General features: G+C 44.3%; 1 protein-coding gene across 9 annotated transcripts in view; it reads right to left on the bottom strand.

The window, feature by feature from the left end:
• Positions 1-13,734, bottom strand: part of LOC121549477 (histone-lysine N-methyltransferase 2C) — a 206,558-nt gene that overhangs the window by 37,329 nt on the left and 155,495 nt on the right. For all 9 annotated transcript variants that reach the window (XM_045210464.1, XM_045210462.1, XM_045210465.1 and 6 more), the window contains 2 exons: positions 5,536-5,655; positions 5,253-5,380 (listed from right to left, as the gene is read on the bottom strand). In XM_045210464.1, coding sequence (XP_045066399.1) covers positions 5,253-5,380; positions 5,536-5,655 — 248 coding nt within the window. The remainder of the gene's footprint in view (positions 1-5,252; positions 5,381-5,535; positions 5,656-13,734) is intronic.

Below are 13,734 nucleotides of genomic sequence, written 5' to 3'. Positions count from 1 at the left end.
GCTTTTGGATGGAGCTTGAGTTGATGCCGGAAAGTAATGAGTTGCAGTAGTCAAGACGGGAGGTGATGAATGCATGTATGAGGGTTTCAGTGGCAGGACGGGAGAGGGAGGATCTGACTTTGGCAATGTTGCGGAGGTGGAACAATGAGGATTTGACAGTCTGTTTTATGTGGTGGTCAAAGGAGAGGGTGGAGTCCAGGATGATGTCAAGGTTGCGTGCGTGGAGGGTTGGAGAGACAGTGGTGTCGTAAATGGTGAGGGTGAGGTTGCCAGCTTTGGTGAGGGTGGATTTTGGTGCCTTTGAGGAGGAGTTCCGTTTTATCACTGTTGAGCTTGAGTAAGTTTTGTTGCATTCATGTTTTTATTGCAGAGAGGCAAGATTCAATGTGGGTCAGAGGTGGGTTGAGAAGGGATTTGGTGCAAGGTAGATCTGGGTGTCATTGCCATAGCAGTGGAAGTCGGGGTTGAAGTGGCGGAGGATCTGACGAAGGGGGAGGATATAGATGAAGAGTAAGGGACCAATCACAGAGCCCTGGGGGACACCCTGTAGAACTGCAGCGGTCTGAGGCGTGGGGGACACCCTGTAGAACTGCAGCGGAGTCTGAGGCGTGGGGGACACCCTGTAGAACTGCAGCGGAGTCTGAGCCCTGGGGGACACCCTGTAGAACTGCAGCGGTCTGAGCCCTGGGGGACACCCTGTAGAACTGCAGCGGTCTGAGCCCTGGGGGACACCCTGTAGAACTGCAGCGGAGTCTGAGGCGTGGGGGACACCCTGTAGAACTGCAGCGGTCTGAGGCGTGGGGGACACCCTGTAGAACTGCAGCGGAGTCTGAGGCGTGGGGGACACCCTGTAGAACTGCAGCGGAGTCTGAGCCCTGGGGGACACCCTGTAGAACTGCAGCGGAGTCTGAGGCGTGGGGGACACCCTGTAGAACTGCAGCGGAGTCTGAGCCCTGGGGGACACCCTGTAGAACTGCAGCGGAGTCAGAGCCCTGGGGGACACCCTGTAGAACTGCAGCGGAGTCTGAGGCGTGGGGGACACCCTGTAGAACTGCAGCGGAGTCAGAGCCCTGGGGGACACCCTGTAGAACTGCAGCGGAGTCTGAGGCGTGGGGGACACCCTGTAGAACTGCAGCGGTCTGAGGCGTGGGGGACACCCTGTAGAACTGCAGCGGTCTGAGCCCTGGGGGACACCCTGTAGAACTGCAGCGGAGTCTGAGGCGTGGGGGACACCCTGTAGAACTGCAGCGGAGTCTGAGGCGTGGGGGACACCCTGTAGAACTGCAGCGGAGTCTGAGGCGTGGGGGACACCCTGTAGAACTGCAGCGGTCTGAGGCGTGGGGGACACCCTGTAGAACTGCAGCGGAGTCAGAGCCCTGGGGGACACCCTGTAGAACTGCAGCGGAGTCTGAGGCGTGGGGGACACCCTGTAGAACTGCAGCGGAGTCTGAGGCGTGGGGGACACCCTGTAGAACTGCAGCGGAGTCTGAGGCGTGGGGGACACCCTGTAGAACTGCAGCGGAGTCTGAGGCGTGGGGGACACCCTGTAGAACTGCAGCGGAGTCTGAGCCCTGGGGGACACCCTGTAGAACTGCAGCGGTCTGAGGCGTGGGGGACACCCTGTAGAACTGCAGCGGAGTCAGAGCCCTGGGGGACACCCTGTAGAACTGCAGCGGAGTCTGAGGCGTGGGGGACACCCTGTAGAACTGCAGCGGAGTCTGAGGCGTGGGGGACACCCTGTAGAACTGCAGCGGTCTGAGCCCTGGGGGGACACCCTGTAGAACTGCAGCGGAGTCTGAGGCCTGGGGACACCCTGTAGAACTGCAGCGGAGTCTGAGCCCTGGGGGACACCCTGTAGAACTGCAGCGGTCTGAGGCGTGGGGACACCCTGTAGAACTGCAGCGGAGTCTGAGCCGTGGGGGACACCCTGTAGAACTGCAGCGGAGTCTGAGCCCTGGGGGACACCCTGTGGAACTGCAGCGGAGTCTGAGGCGTGGGGGACACCCTGTAGAACTGCAGCGGAGTCTGAGCCCTGGGGGACACCCTGTAGAACTGCAGCGGAGTCTGAGGCGTGGCCATTGAGGGAGACGTAGTGGGTCTGGTTTGTGAGGTATGATTGTAGCCAGGAAGCGAGCTATGGGAATACTTTGCTTACAGAGCAGATGAGGGCCAGCTCAACGAAATAACTATGCAAACAAAAGGTGTTACAAAGCAGTGCAAGGGAGGTTTAGTTCCAAAATGACATAAAAAACTATTTTACACATGACATTCGCATTGTAACGTTACTCTTTAGCAACTAAATTCAAATAATTTTGGAGTGACAATGACATGAACATGCTGTATATTCAGCATGACATTCATGTGAACATTATAATATGATTACAAACCAAAAGTAATGTCAAATGCACTCATAACTTCGCTTTGACAGCAATATATTTAGACAATTTAGCGCTTGTCTGGGCTTGCTAGCAGTAGCCAGCCAGCAGCCCTGGGGTCGTCACTAGTTACCACAGCCACAAATTATGGCATATGCCAAACATAATTATAGCATATTACTCCTGATATGTATCAAATTACATTTTAAAAACAGTTTAGACTCCGAGTTTCAGATATGATTTTGCATCAGGAACATTGAAGATATTCTTCTGTTATTTAATATGGTGTTATATTTTTGAAAGAATTTGAATACAGAAAAATTATATTTGTTATTTTAGTTGATCAACCAGTTATCAACATATTGTTCAATGCTTACAAAAATAAAGCCCAGTGGTTATTCTGTGACTTTAGCTAATACACTTAATTTATTCCACCGTGGTATCATTTCGGTATCAAGTATCGTGATACTAAACCTGGTATCGGTATCGAAGTCAAAATGCTGGTATTGTGACAACAGTAGCGTATAGTAATCAAAAACTGTCCTTTTGTCAAATCTAGCAGCTGTAGGAATCAATGTCTTGGATAGGATATGATTCTGATACGAGAAGTGCCATGAACTCACTGTAAACCAATAGAACTCAAACAGACAAAGACCCATACAAATAAACCCACACTCACCCAGAGACAAGGGTACACACAACCGCCCAGAGACAAGGGTACACACAACCGCCCAGAGACAAGGGTACACACAACCGCCCAGAGACAAGGGTACACACACTCACCCAGAGACAAGGGTACACACAACCGCCCAGAGACAAGGGTACACACAACCGCCCAGAGACAAGGGTACACACAACCGCACAGAGACAAGGGTACACACACTCACCCAGAGACAAGGGTACACACAACCGCCCAGAGACAAGGGTACACACAACCGCCCAGAGACAAGGGTACACACAACCGCACAGAGACAAGGGTACACAAAACCGCACAGAGACAAGGGTACACACAACCGCACAGAGACAAGGGTACACACAACCGCCCAGAGACAAGGGTACACACAACCGCCCAGAGACAAGGGTACACACAACCGCACAGAGACAAGGGTACACACAACCGCCCAGAGACAAGGGTACACACAACCGCCCAGAGACAAGGGTACACACAACCGCCCAGAGACAAGGGTACACACAACCGCCCAGAGAGCCTGAACTCAGCGACACGTCATCACCTACATGGCTGGTTGGGTTGCTATGTGTTTAAGTAAGTCAACTGCACTTCCAACATGTCTAACTGCTCCAAAGCTATCGATGTGAATGCTCCCCGCTGTGGTAAAACATTAAAAGCCTAATGCGCCGGGTATTTAAATAATTGATTAAAGTCATTTCTCTGGTGAGGACCTTTAGGTTTAATTTTGAAGTGCAGCGTACAAGAAAGCCTAAAGTGACAGCTGGTGCGCTTAACGCATGGTTGCCCCCTCGAACGCTGAGCATGCTGGGTCATTTAAAGGCGTGGCGTGGCACAGAGAGGGCAACGTCTTTCCGAGACGCTGTTTAAAATGGCGAGGACTTTTGCTTCAGATATTTTTTTAAATCATTTAGGTAATACTTCTCAGAAGTGGGCAACATGCTACTTATGCTGTTTGAACTGGGTGGGGAAATAAAGTTGCTACTAGCAAGTGCTTGGTAGGTGTCCTATAGAATATTCACTATTCTAATGTGGTACAGAACATGATTAAAGGCCCAGTGCAGTCAAAAACGTGATTCGCCTGTGTTTTATATACACTGAGTGTACAAAACATTGCCCTCAAAACAGCCTCAATTCATCGGGGCATGGACTCTACAAGGTGTCGAAAGCGTTCCACAGGGATGCTGGCCCATGTTGACTCCAATGCGTCCCACAGTTGTGTCAAGTTGGCTGGATGTCCTTTGGATGGTGGACCATTCTTGATACACACAGGCAACTGTTGAGCGTGAAAAAAAACACCAGCGTTGCAGTTCTTGACACACTCAAACCAGTGCACCTGGCACTTACTACCATATCCCGTTCAAAGGCACTTAAATCTTTTTTCACGATCTGAATGGCACACATACACAATCAATGTCTAAATTTTCTCAAGGCTTAAAAATCCTTCTTTAACTTGTCTCCTCCCCTTCATCTACACTGATTGAAGTGGATTTAACAAGTGACATCAATAAGATATATCTTTCACCTGGATTCACCTCATCAGTCTATGTCATGGAAAGAGCAGGTGTTCCTAATGTTTTGTACACAGTATGAGGTTGGAATAAAACTGTACATTTGTGAAAATTATGATAATGCCCTTTTAGTGTAAGAGCTGTTTGAAAAGACCCCCTGAAATGTCAGCCTGTTTTGGTGGGATGGCGTTTTGGCCTGCTGGTGACCTCACCTGGCGGTAAATTAGTTAATAGACCAATAAGAAAGACCTCTCTGACAATAACAACTCGTTTTCAGTTTTCCCCTCCCCACTCAGACCACTACCAGACAATCCTAACAAAATTATTGCTTGAGAAATTGCTCTTGCTAAGAAGCTATTTTTGTTTATTTATCATTTTAATTTAAAACAATCACAGTAAGGTACTTAATTGTTATCCAGAAATTATTTGATATTGAGATAAAAACGGCTGCATTGGGCCTTTAAGGACAGTAAGGATAAGACTTATTGGCGAAGACGGTTCATACATCATGTAGCCACACTAGCACCTTTGTGCTTGAATAGGTGACTTCATGCATATTTCACCGGTGACCTTTTCCTATAAATAGCTTAATAAGACAGTGTATGTATGATAACATAATTAAAATGAACATTGTAGACCAAAACTGATATCATTAGTGTACATGTGACTGAAAGTCACCTGCAGGTACGAAGGAAACTCCTCTTCCAGTTTGGTTTTCTTTTTGCGGTATCTTTTCTTGACTTTCTCCTGACATTCAGGCACCGGTGGGGTCTCCTCCACCGGCGTACTCTCCGTCTCGTTCCACACTGCAACACACCGACAGGAGGTCACAACCTCAAAGTAACATTCTGGGACCCCCCTTATTACTGGGTTAAGTGTTTGATTTATTAATTCTGCGTGGAGTGCCAGATGGGTGGGATTTGCACCTTTGGGACTATTCCATTTGTTCCATTGTCCTTACCCTCCTCTTTGCACATTGAGTTTTCTGGTAATGACCTCGTCGAGTCTTTCCTGGATAGGGATCGTTTGGCTATGCCTTGTCCCGTCCTGCTTCTCTGGCGGACCATAAACCCTCCAATACCTGGCCGGGAGACAGGGGGGAGGGAGGAGAGATGAGACAGTGTTCAGCAGTAGAATAAAATACATGATTAATGTTGACTGGCCTCTAATTTTGTCAAACATGAGAGGAGAGTCTGACGGTCCAATCCCTGACATTAATCTTCATTATTCAGTGACCTATGCGCACAGAGCCTGAGGAGTGTGTGTGTGTGTGGGGGGGTTGGGTGAGAGAGAAACTGTCATTGTGTGTTGAACAGAGTGAAAGAGCATGAGCGAGTGTGTGACAGAAAGAACAAACGATAAAGTCAAAGTGTGTGTGAGAAACTCATCTCCTAGCCACTAGACGAGAGAGAGAGAGAGAGACAAGAGACGAGAGAGAGATAGCAAGAGAGAGATAAGAGAGACGAGAGAGAGATAGCAAGAGAGAGATCAGAGAGACAGAGTTTTTTTTTTCTGGATCAAATTGGGCCCTCCGTTTTAAAGCTCATTTCCTGGAATTCAAAAAATTTGCCATGTGGCGGAGATAACATTTAGCAGTTTTAAAGCGAATTGCCTGCAATTCTACACATCTTGCCATGAGGCTGAGAATGTTTTTTTTGCAGTTTTAAAGCAAATTTCCTGCAATTCTACGCATTTTGGCATAGCTTATGCTATCTGATTGACTGAAACATAACAAAATCAATGGGGGCCCCATGCCATAAAAATACTCCTGAATGCATAATTTTATATACACTACCAGTCAAAAGTTTGGACACACCTACTCATTCAATGGTTTTTCTTTAATTTTACATTGTAGAAATAGTGAAGACATCAAAACTATGAAATAACACATATGGAATCATGTATTAACCAAAAGTGTTAAACAAACCAAAATATATTTTATATTAAAGATTCTTCAAATAGCCACCCTTTGCCTTGATGACAGCTTTGCACACTCTTGGCATTCTCTCAACCAGCTTCATAAGATAGTCACCTGGAATGCATTTCAATTAACAGGTGTGCTTTCTTAAAAGTTAATTTGTGGAATTTCTTTCCTTCTTAATGCGTTTGAGCCAATCATTGTGTTGTGACAAGGTAGGGGGGTATACAGAAGATAGCCCTATTTGGTAAAAGACCAAGCCCATATTATGGCAAGATCAGCTCAAATAAGCAAAGAGAAATGACAGCCCATCATTACTTTAAGACATGAAGATCAGTCAATAAGGAACATTTCAAACTTTTAAAGTTTCTTCAAGTGCAGTCGCAAAAACCATCAAGCGCTATGATGAAACCGGCTCTCATGAGGACCGCCACAGGAATGGAAGACCCAGAGTTACCTCTGCTGCAGAGGATAAGTTCATTAGAGTTACCAGCCTCAGAAATTGCAGCCCAAATAAATGCTTCAGAGGCAACTCTGCCTAGGTCAGCATCCCGGAGTCGCCTCTTCACTGTTGACGTTGAGACTGGTGTTTTGCCGGTACTATTTAATGAAGCTGCCAGTTGAGGACCTGTGAGGCGCCTGTTTCTCAAACTAGACAATCAAATGTATTTGTCCTCTTGCTCAGTTGTGCACCGGGGCCTCCCACTCCTCTTTCTATTCTGGTTAGAGCCAGTTTGCGCTGTTCTGTGAAGGGAGTAGTACACAGCATTGTACGAGATCTTCAGTTTCTTGGCAATTTCTCGCATGGAATAGCCTTCATTTCTCAGAACAATAGACTGACGAGTTTCAGAAGAAACTGTATTTGTTTCTGGCCATTTTGATCCTGTAATCGAACCCACAATTGCTGATGCTCAAGATACTCAACTAGTCTCAGGAAGGCCCGTTTTATTGCTTCTTTAATCAGCACAACAGTTTTCAGCTGGGCTAACATAATTGCAAAAGGGTTTTCTAATGATCAAATAGCCTTTTAAAATGATAAACTTGGATTAGCAAACACAACGTGCCATTGGAACACAGGACTGATGGTTGCTGATAATGGGCCTCTGTACGCCTATGTAGATATTCCATTAAAATCAGCCATTTCCAGCTATATTAGCCATTTACAACATTAACAATGTCTACACTGTATTTCTGATCAATTTGATGTTATTTTAATGGATAAGGACATTTCTAAGTGACCCCAAACTTTTGAACGGTAGTGTATGTATGTATGTATGTATGTATGTATGTATGTATGTATGTACATTATCTTTTATAGATACTTTATATCTGGTTTTAGTCATTTATGTTTACACTTACAACTTGTATTTTATTTTACTGTTGGGACATCAGCGGCCCGAAAACACACTTTTCTATGCCCAATACTTTTCTATGCAGAAAAAACCCTGGAGAGATACAAAAAGAAGGGAGCATTTCAGGTGAGCCTATTCTGGATAGCTTGGGTATTGACAGAGCCTTCCAGCCTTCCTTAAACTGCCTCAGAGCAAGAGGGGAGACTTTAGATTATGTATGTGTAGGGACATGAGAGGAAACAGCCATTTGAATTTAGAGTGCCCAGGATACCAACCCCCTAAAAGAGATCCTACTCTGAGAGCATTCTATGGAAGGACTTTTTCTGCCATTGAAAACATTGGGTGGGCCGCCTAAAAGTTTTTTCTGCCTCCCTAATTATAAAAAAACTAAAAAAACATGTAAAAGATTTTCAGATAAAGTATGAAGAAATGATAATGGAGCTATATATTTTTTATAATCTTTGAAAACGAACATTCACCAAAATAAAAGCTTGACAGGGAGAAGAAAAAATTCCAAAACAATTAATTTAGCTATATTGATTTTGTTATGTTTGAGCAAAATAACACAGCATTAGCCATTGCAAAATGCATAGAATTGCAGGAAATTTGCTTTAAAACTGCAACATTGTCTCTCAGCTCCATGGCAGAATTTTAAAACATTGTTTAATTTTTTTAATCTCAGCTCCATGGAGAAATGTGTAGAATTGCAGGAAATTGCCTTAAAAATGCAAAAATGTCTCTATACCGCGAAGATGAGGGCCTCTAAAATGTTCTCTCAAATTCAGCCGTGTCGACGGGCTGACTGTACCCCTTTTTGATCCAGAAGAAACCCTGAATGGAGAAACAACTCTGTGTCTAAATGAAGGAACACTATGATATGATATTCTATTACCACCAGTAAGGCATACACTCGTTCAAAAGAGCCAAATTACAAAACATAGTATCATTTTAAGATCATAACCATGAAAAAAAAAAAATTTGCAATGAGGTCTTGTAACAATCATACAGAACACAATCTAGGTTCAAAATAGCCAAAATACAAACATTATTTAAGACATCAAGTCATAAAAGCCACAGTATACCACATAATAATAGCCTTCTAGCCTAATCAATCTTAAATGCAGTAAATATTGTTATTTGTGTGATACTGGTACAGTGGGGGAAAAAAGTATTTAGTCAGCCACCAATTGTGCAAGTTCTCCCACTTAAAAAGATGAGAGGTATGTAGTGTTGGGACGATAAACCGAAATAGCCAACAACAATGACAAGCCGCCGCCATGTGGGGAATCGTAGGTGGCTCATTTCAGCTAGTTTTATCTTGTTCTTTTTTTTTTTTAGCAGACGCTCTTATCCAGAGCGACTTAAAGTTAGATACCATGTCTTGTTTTTTGGTGTTTTAACTGATGTCACGTCCAATGTTCCCTCTAAGCTGCGCACGTACGCGGCCGCGTACCTCCTCCAGGACTGCCGCGCAGAAGAAATGCCAGGCTGCGCATAGACGCAAGAGATTGAACTTCACTGAGTTTGCCCCATTCTTTTGCACTGTATAGATCAACATTTTATCTGTGATCAATTCAACATTATATCAGCCCCTTTTCAATGCAACAAACCAAAACAAATCTAACTTTGTAAGCTTGAGTCTGTGATTTTATTTAAGGCAGAGCCAGAGCGCAACGGAGTAGAATTCTACTGGTGGTGTAGCCCACGAGCGTCTTCCAATCACCCGTGAGTGAAATGTTTTGGGTCAAACGTTTCGGGTAGCCTTCCCACAATAAGTTGGGTGAATTTTGTCCCATTCCTCCTGACAGAGCTGGTGTAACTGAGTCAGGTTTGTAGGCCTCCACGCTTTTCAGTTCTGCCCACAAATGTTCTATAGGATTGAGGTCAGGGCTTTGTGATGGCCACTCCAATACCTTGACTTTGTTGTCCTTAAGCCATTTTGCCACAACTTTGGAAGTATGCTTGGGGTCATTGTCCATTTGGAAGACCCATTTGCGACCCAGCTTTAACTTCCTGACTGATGTCTTGAGATGTTGCTTCAATATATCCACATACATTTCCTTCCTCATGATGCCATCTATTTTGTGAAGTGCACCAGTCCCTCCTGCAGCAAAGCACCCCCACAGCATGATCCTGCCACCCCCGCGCTTCACGGTTGAGATGGTGTTCTTCGGCTTGCAAGATACCCCCTTTTTCCTCCAAACATAACGATGGTCATTACAGCCAAACAGTTCCATTTTTGTTTCATCAGACCAGAGGACATTTCTCCAAAAAGTACGATCTTTGTCCCCATGTGCAGTTGCAAACCGTAGTCTGGCTTTTTTATGGCGGTTTTGGAGGAGTGGCTTCTTCCTTGCTGAGTGGCCTTTCAGGTTATGTCGATATAGGACTCGTTTTACTGTGGATATAGATACTTTTGTACCTGTTTCCTCCAGCATCTTCACAAGGTCCTTCGCTGTTGTTCTGGGATTGATTTGCACTTTTCGCACCAAAGTACATTCATCTCTAGGAGACAGAATGCATCTCCTTCCTGAGCGGTATGACGGCTGCGTGGTCTCATGGTGTTTATACTTGCGTACTATTGTTTGTACAGATGAACGTGGTACCTTCAGGCGTTTGGAAATTGCTCCCAAGGATGAACCAGACTTGTGGAGGTCTTGGCTGATTTCTTTTGATTTTCCCATGATGTCAAGCAAAGAGGCACTGAGTTTGAAGGTAGGCCTTGAAATACATTGACTCAAATGATGTCAATTAGCCTATCAGAAGCTTCTAAAGCCATGACATCATTTTCTGGAATTCTCCAAGCTGTTTAAAGGCACAGTCAACTTAGTGTATGTAAACTTCTGACCCACTGGAATTGTGATACAGTGAATTATAAGTGAAATAATCTGTCTGTAAACAATTGTTGGAAAAATTACTTGTGTCATGCACAAAGTAGATGTCCTAACCGACTTGCCAAAACTATAGTTTGTTAATAAGACATTTGTGGAGTGGTTGAAAAACGAGTTTTAATGACTCCAACCTAAGCGTATGTAAACTTCCGACTTCAACTGTAAGTATAGGTCAGCAATGGGGAGTTACTGCGTCCTACAAGAGCACAAAACGTGTAGGATTAGGCTACATTTCAAGCCGTCTTCGAAAAGACAGTCAGATAAAAAGCTTATGTCTTAATTAAAGGGGCAGTGATGTATTTTGAGACAGGCTTGAATATGAAAAGGGGTAGCCTACATTGTCCAATTCTCTGTATGGTAATAATAAAACATTTTATTTTTTAAAAAGAGGTTTCTTGCATCATACAACGCAATACAATGCAATTTACAGTCACCTATTTGGCCCATGGTGTTACAGACCAAGTAAAAATAATGAATTAATGTCAAGCCTTTCATAAAGTAAAAATGTTTTTAAAGGTCTCATGCAATTTAGGCCTGCATTGAACACCAGATATAGGCTACTGCAGGCTATACCATAGCAATCAAAAGCTATTTCCATGTGAAATTGTTATGGGATTTGCTCCATTGGTTTTGTTTGTAGGCCTAGATTATGCTCAAATAGCCACAATAGCCTATTGGCTGCTGTCTAAAACTGTAAGGCTACAGCCTCAGTGTTCACTGTGAACGCGCACTGGAAGTCGCACAAAATTCTTACAACGTTCAAGTTTCCACTCAGAAGACCAAAAATGTGCTCAGTGCCTCAAAAGACTGGAGGGAACATTGGTCACGTCTATGCTAATACAGCAAAAATCCGCTAGCTAGCTAACCAACAACTGTAACGATATATTTGAGAGACAGTAAGTGCTCATTGTGCAAATGTATTTAAGTTTTCAATAAACATTGGAGAATAAATATAGTTTAGATATGGTCAACAATCTAAGCCAACTCCGTCTGTTTTGCCCCATAGTTGCGCACGCGTCAGTTTTGTTACTAAACAACCAACCCATCTATAATAGAGAAATGTGAAGTTTGAAATGAAATACACTTGCTAATATGGGTGAATTGTTAATGGGACAATTGAGGGCTGCAAACATCAAACTAGTAGTAGTTTAAATAATAAAATAAAATAAAAATTGTTGTTATAAAATTAACATTCTATTTATTGTTATCGTATCAATTCAGGAAATGTATTTTTGTCCATGTCACCCAGCTCTACTGGTATGTTATTTGCGAGATGATTTTTCTGCAGCCAGTTGCCTTTCTCTCTGTTCACCAGAGCAGGGTGGAATAAATTGACGGTTCATAACAAGTGACCGGTCATACAGGAGAGACGCCGTCGTCTCCACCTCTCCCCACCCCATCCATCTCTCCTCTCTTCCCTCCTCCTCCCTGCCTCCCTGTCAGACCCAGCTACTTGACATGGGTGAGTGTGTGTGGTTCTCTCTCTGCCATAGACATTCACATACACACATCCCACACACTTAGGAACAAACACATGCACAGGCAAACACATATACCACACATGCACAAACAAACACACACTGGAAGGAACAGGCATGGACATAGACAAACACTTCTACTGACATTCACATCTAATGGAAATGTGCAAACACATACAGTGGGGAAAAAAAGTATTTAGTCAGCCACCAATTGTGCAAGTTCTCCCACTTAAAAAGATGAGAGAGGCCTGTAATTTTCATCATAGGTACACGTCAACTATGACAGACAAAATGAGAAAAAAAAATACAGAAAATCACATTGTAGGATTTTTTATGAATTTATTTGCTAATTATGGTGGAAAATAAGTATTTGGTCACCTACAAACAAGCAAGATTTCTGGCTCTCACAGACCTGTAACTTCTTCTTTAAGAGGCTCCTCTGTCCTCCACTCGTTACCTGTATTAATGGCACCTGTTTGAACTTGTTATCAGTATAAAAGACACCTGTCCACAACCTCAAACAGTCACACTCCAAACTCCACTATGGCCAAGACCAAAGAGCTGTCAAAGGACACCAGAAACAAAATTGTAGACCTGCACCAGGCTGGGAAGACTGAATCTGCAATAGGTAAGCAGCTTGGTTTGAAGAAATCAACTGTGGGAGCAATTATTAGGAAATGGAAGACATACAAGACCACTGATAATCTCCCTCAATCTGGGGCTCCACGCAAGATCTCACCCCGTGGGGTCAAAATGATCACAAGAACGGTGAGCAAAAATCCCAGAACCACACGGTGGGACCTAGTAAATGACCTGCAGAGAGCTGGGACCAAAGTAACAAAGCCTACCATCAGTAACACACTACGCCGCCAGGGACTCAAATCCTGCAGTGCAGACGTGTCCCCCTGCTTAAGCCAGTACATGTCCAGGCACGTCTGAAGTTTGCCAGAGTGCATTTGGATGATCCAGAAGAGGATTGGGAGAATGTCATATGGTCAGATGAAACCAAAATAGAACTTTTTGGTAAAAACTCAACTTGTTTGGAGGACAAAGAATGCTGAGTTGCATCCAAAGAACACCATACCTACTGTGAAGCATGGGGGTGGAAACATCATGCTTTGGGGCTGTTTTTCTGCAAAGGGACCAGGACGACTGATCTGTGTAAAGGAAAGAATGAATGGGGCCATGTATCGTGAGATTTTGAGTGAAAACCTCCTTCCATCAGCAAGGGCATTGAAGATGAAACGTGGCTGGGTCTTTCAGCATGACAATGATCCCAAACACACCGCCCGGGCAACGAAGGAGTGGCTTCGTAAGAAGCATTTCAAGGTCCTGGAGTGGCCTAGCCAGTCTCCAGATCTCAACCCCATAGACAATCTTTGGAGGGAGTTGAAAGTCCGTGTTGCCCAGCGACAGCCCCAAAACATCACTGCTCTAGAGGAGATCTGCATGGAGGAATGGGCCAAAATACCAGCAACAGTGTGTGAAAACCTTGTGAAGACTTACAGAAAACGTTTGACC

The sequence above is a fragment of the Coregonus clupeaformis genome, chromosome 34, assembly GCF_020615455.1.
Source record: "Coregonus clupeaformis isolate EN_2021a chromosome 34, ASM2061545v1, whole genome shotgun sequence".
NCBI classification, from domain to species: Eukaryota; Metazoa; Chordata; class Actinopteri; order Salmoniformes; family Salmonidae; genus Coregonus; species Coregonus clupeaformis.
Note: the sequence above shows the minus strand (reverse complement) of the source record. Positions and strands in the feature narration are given on the sequence as shown.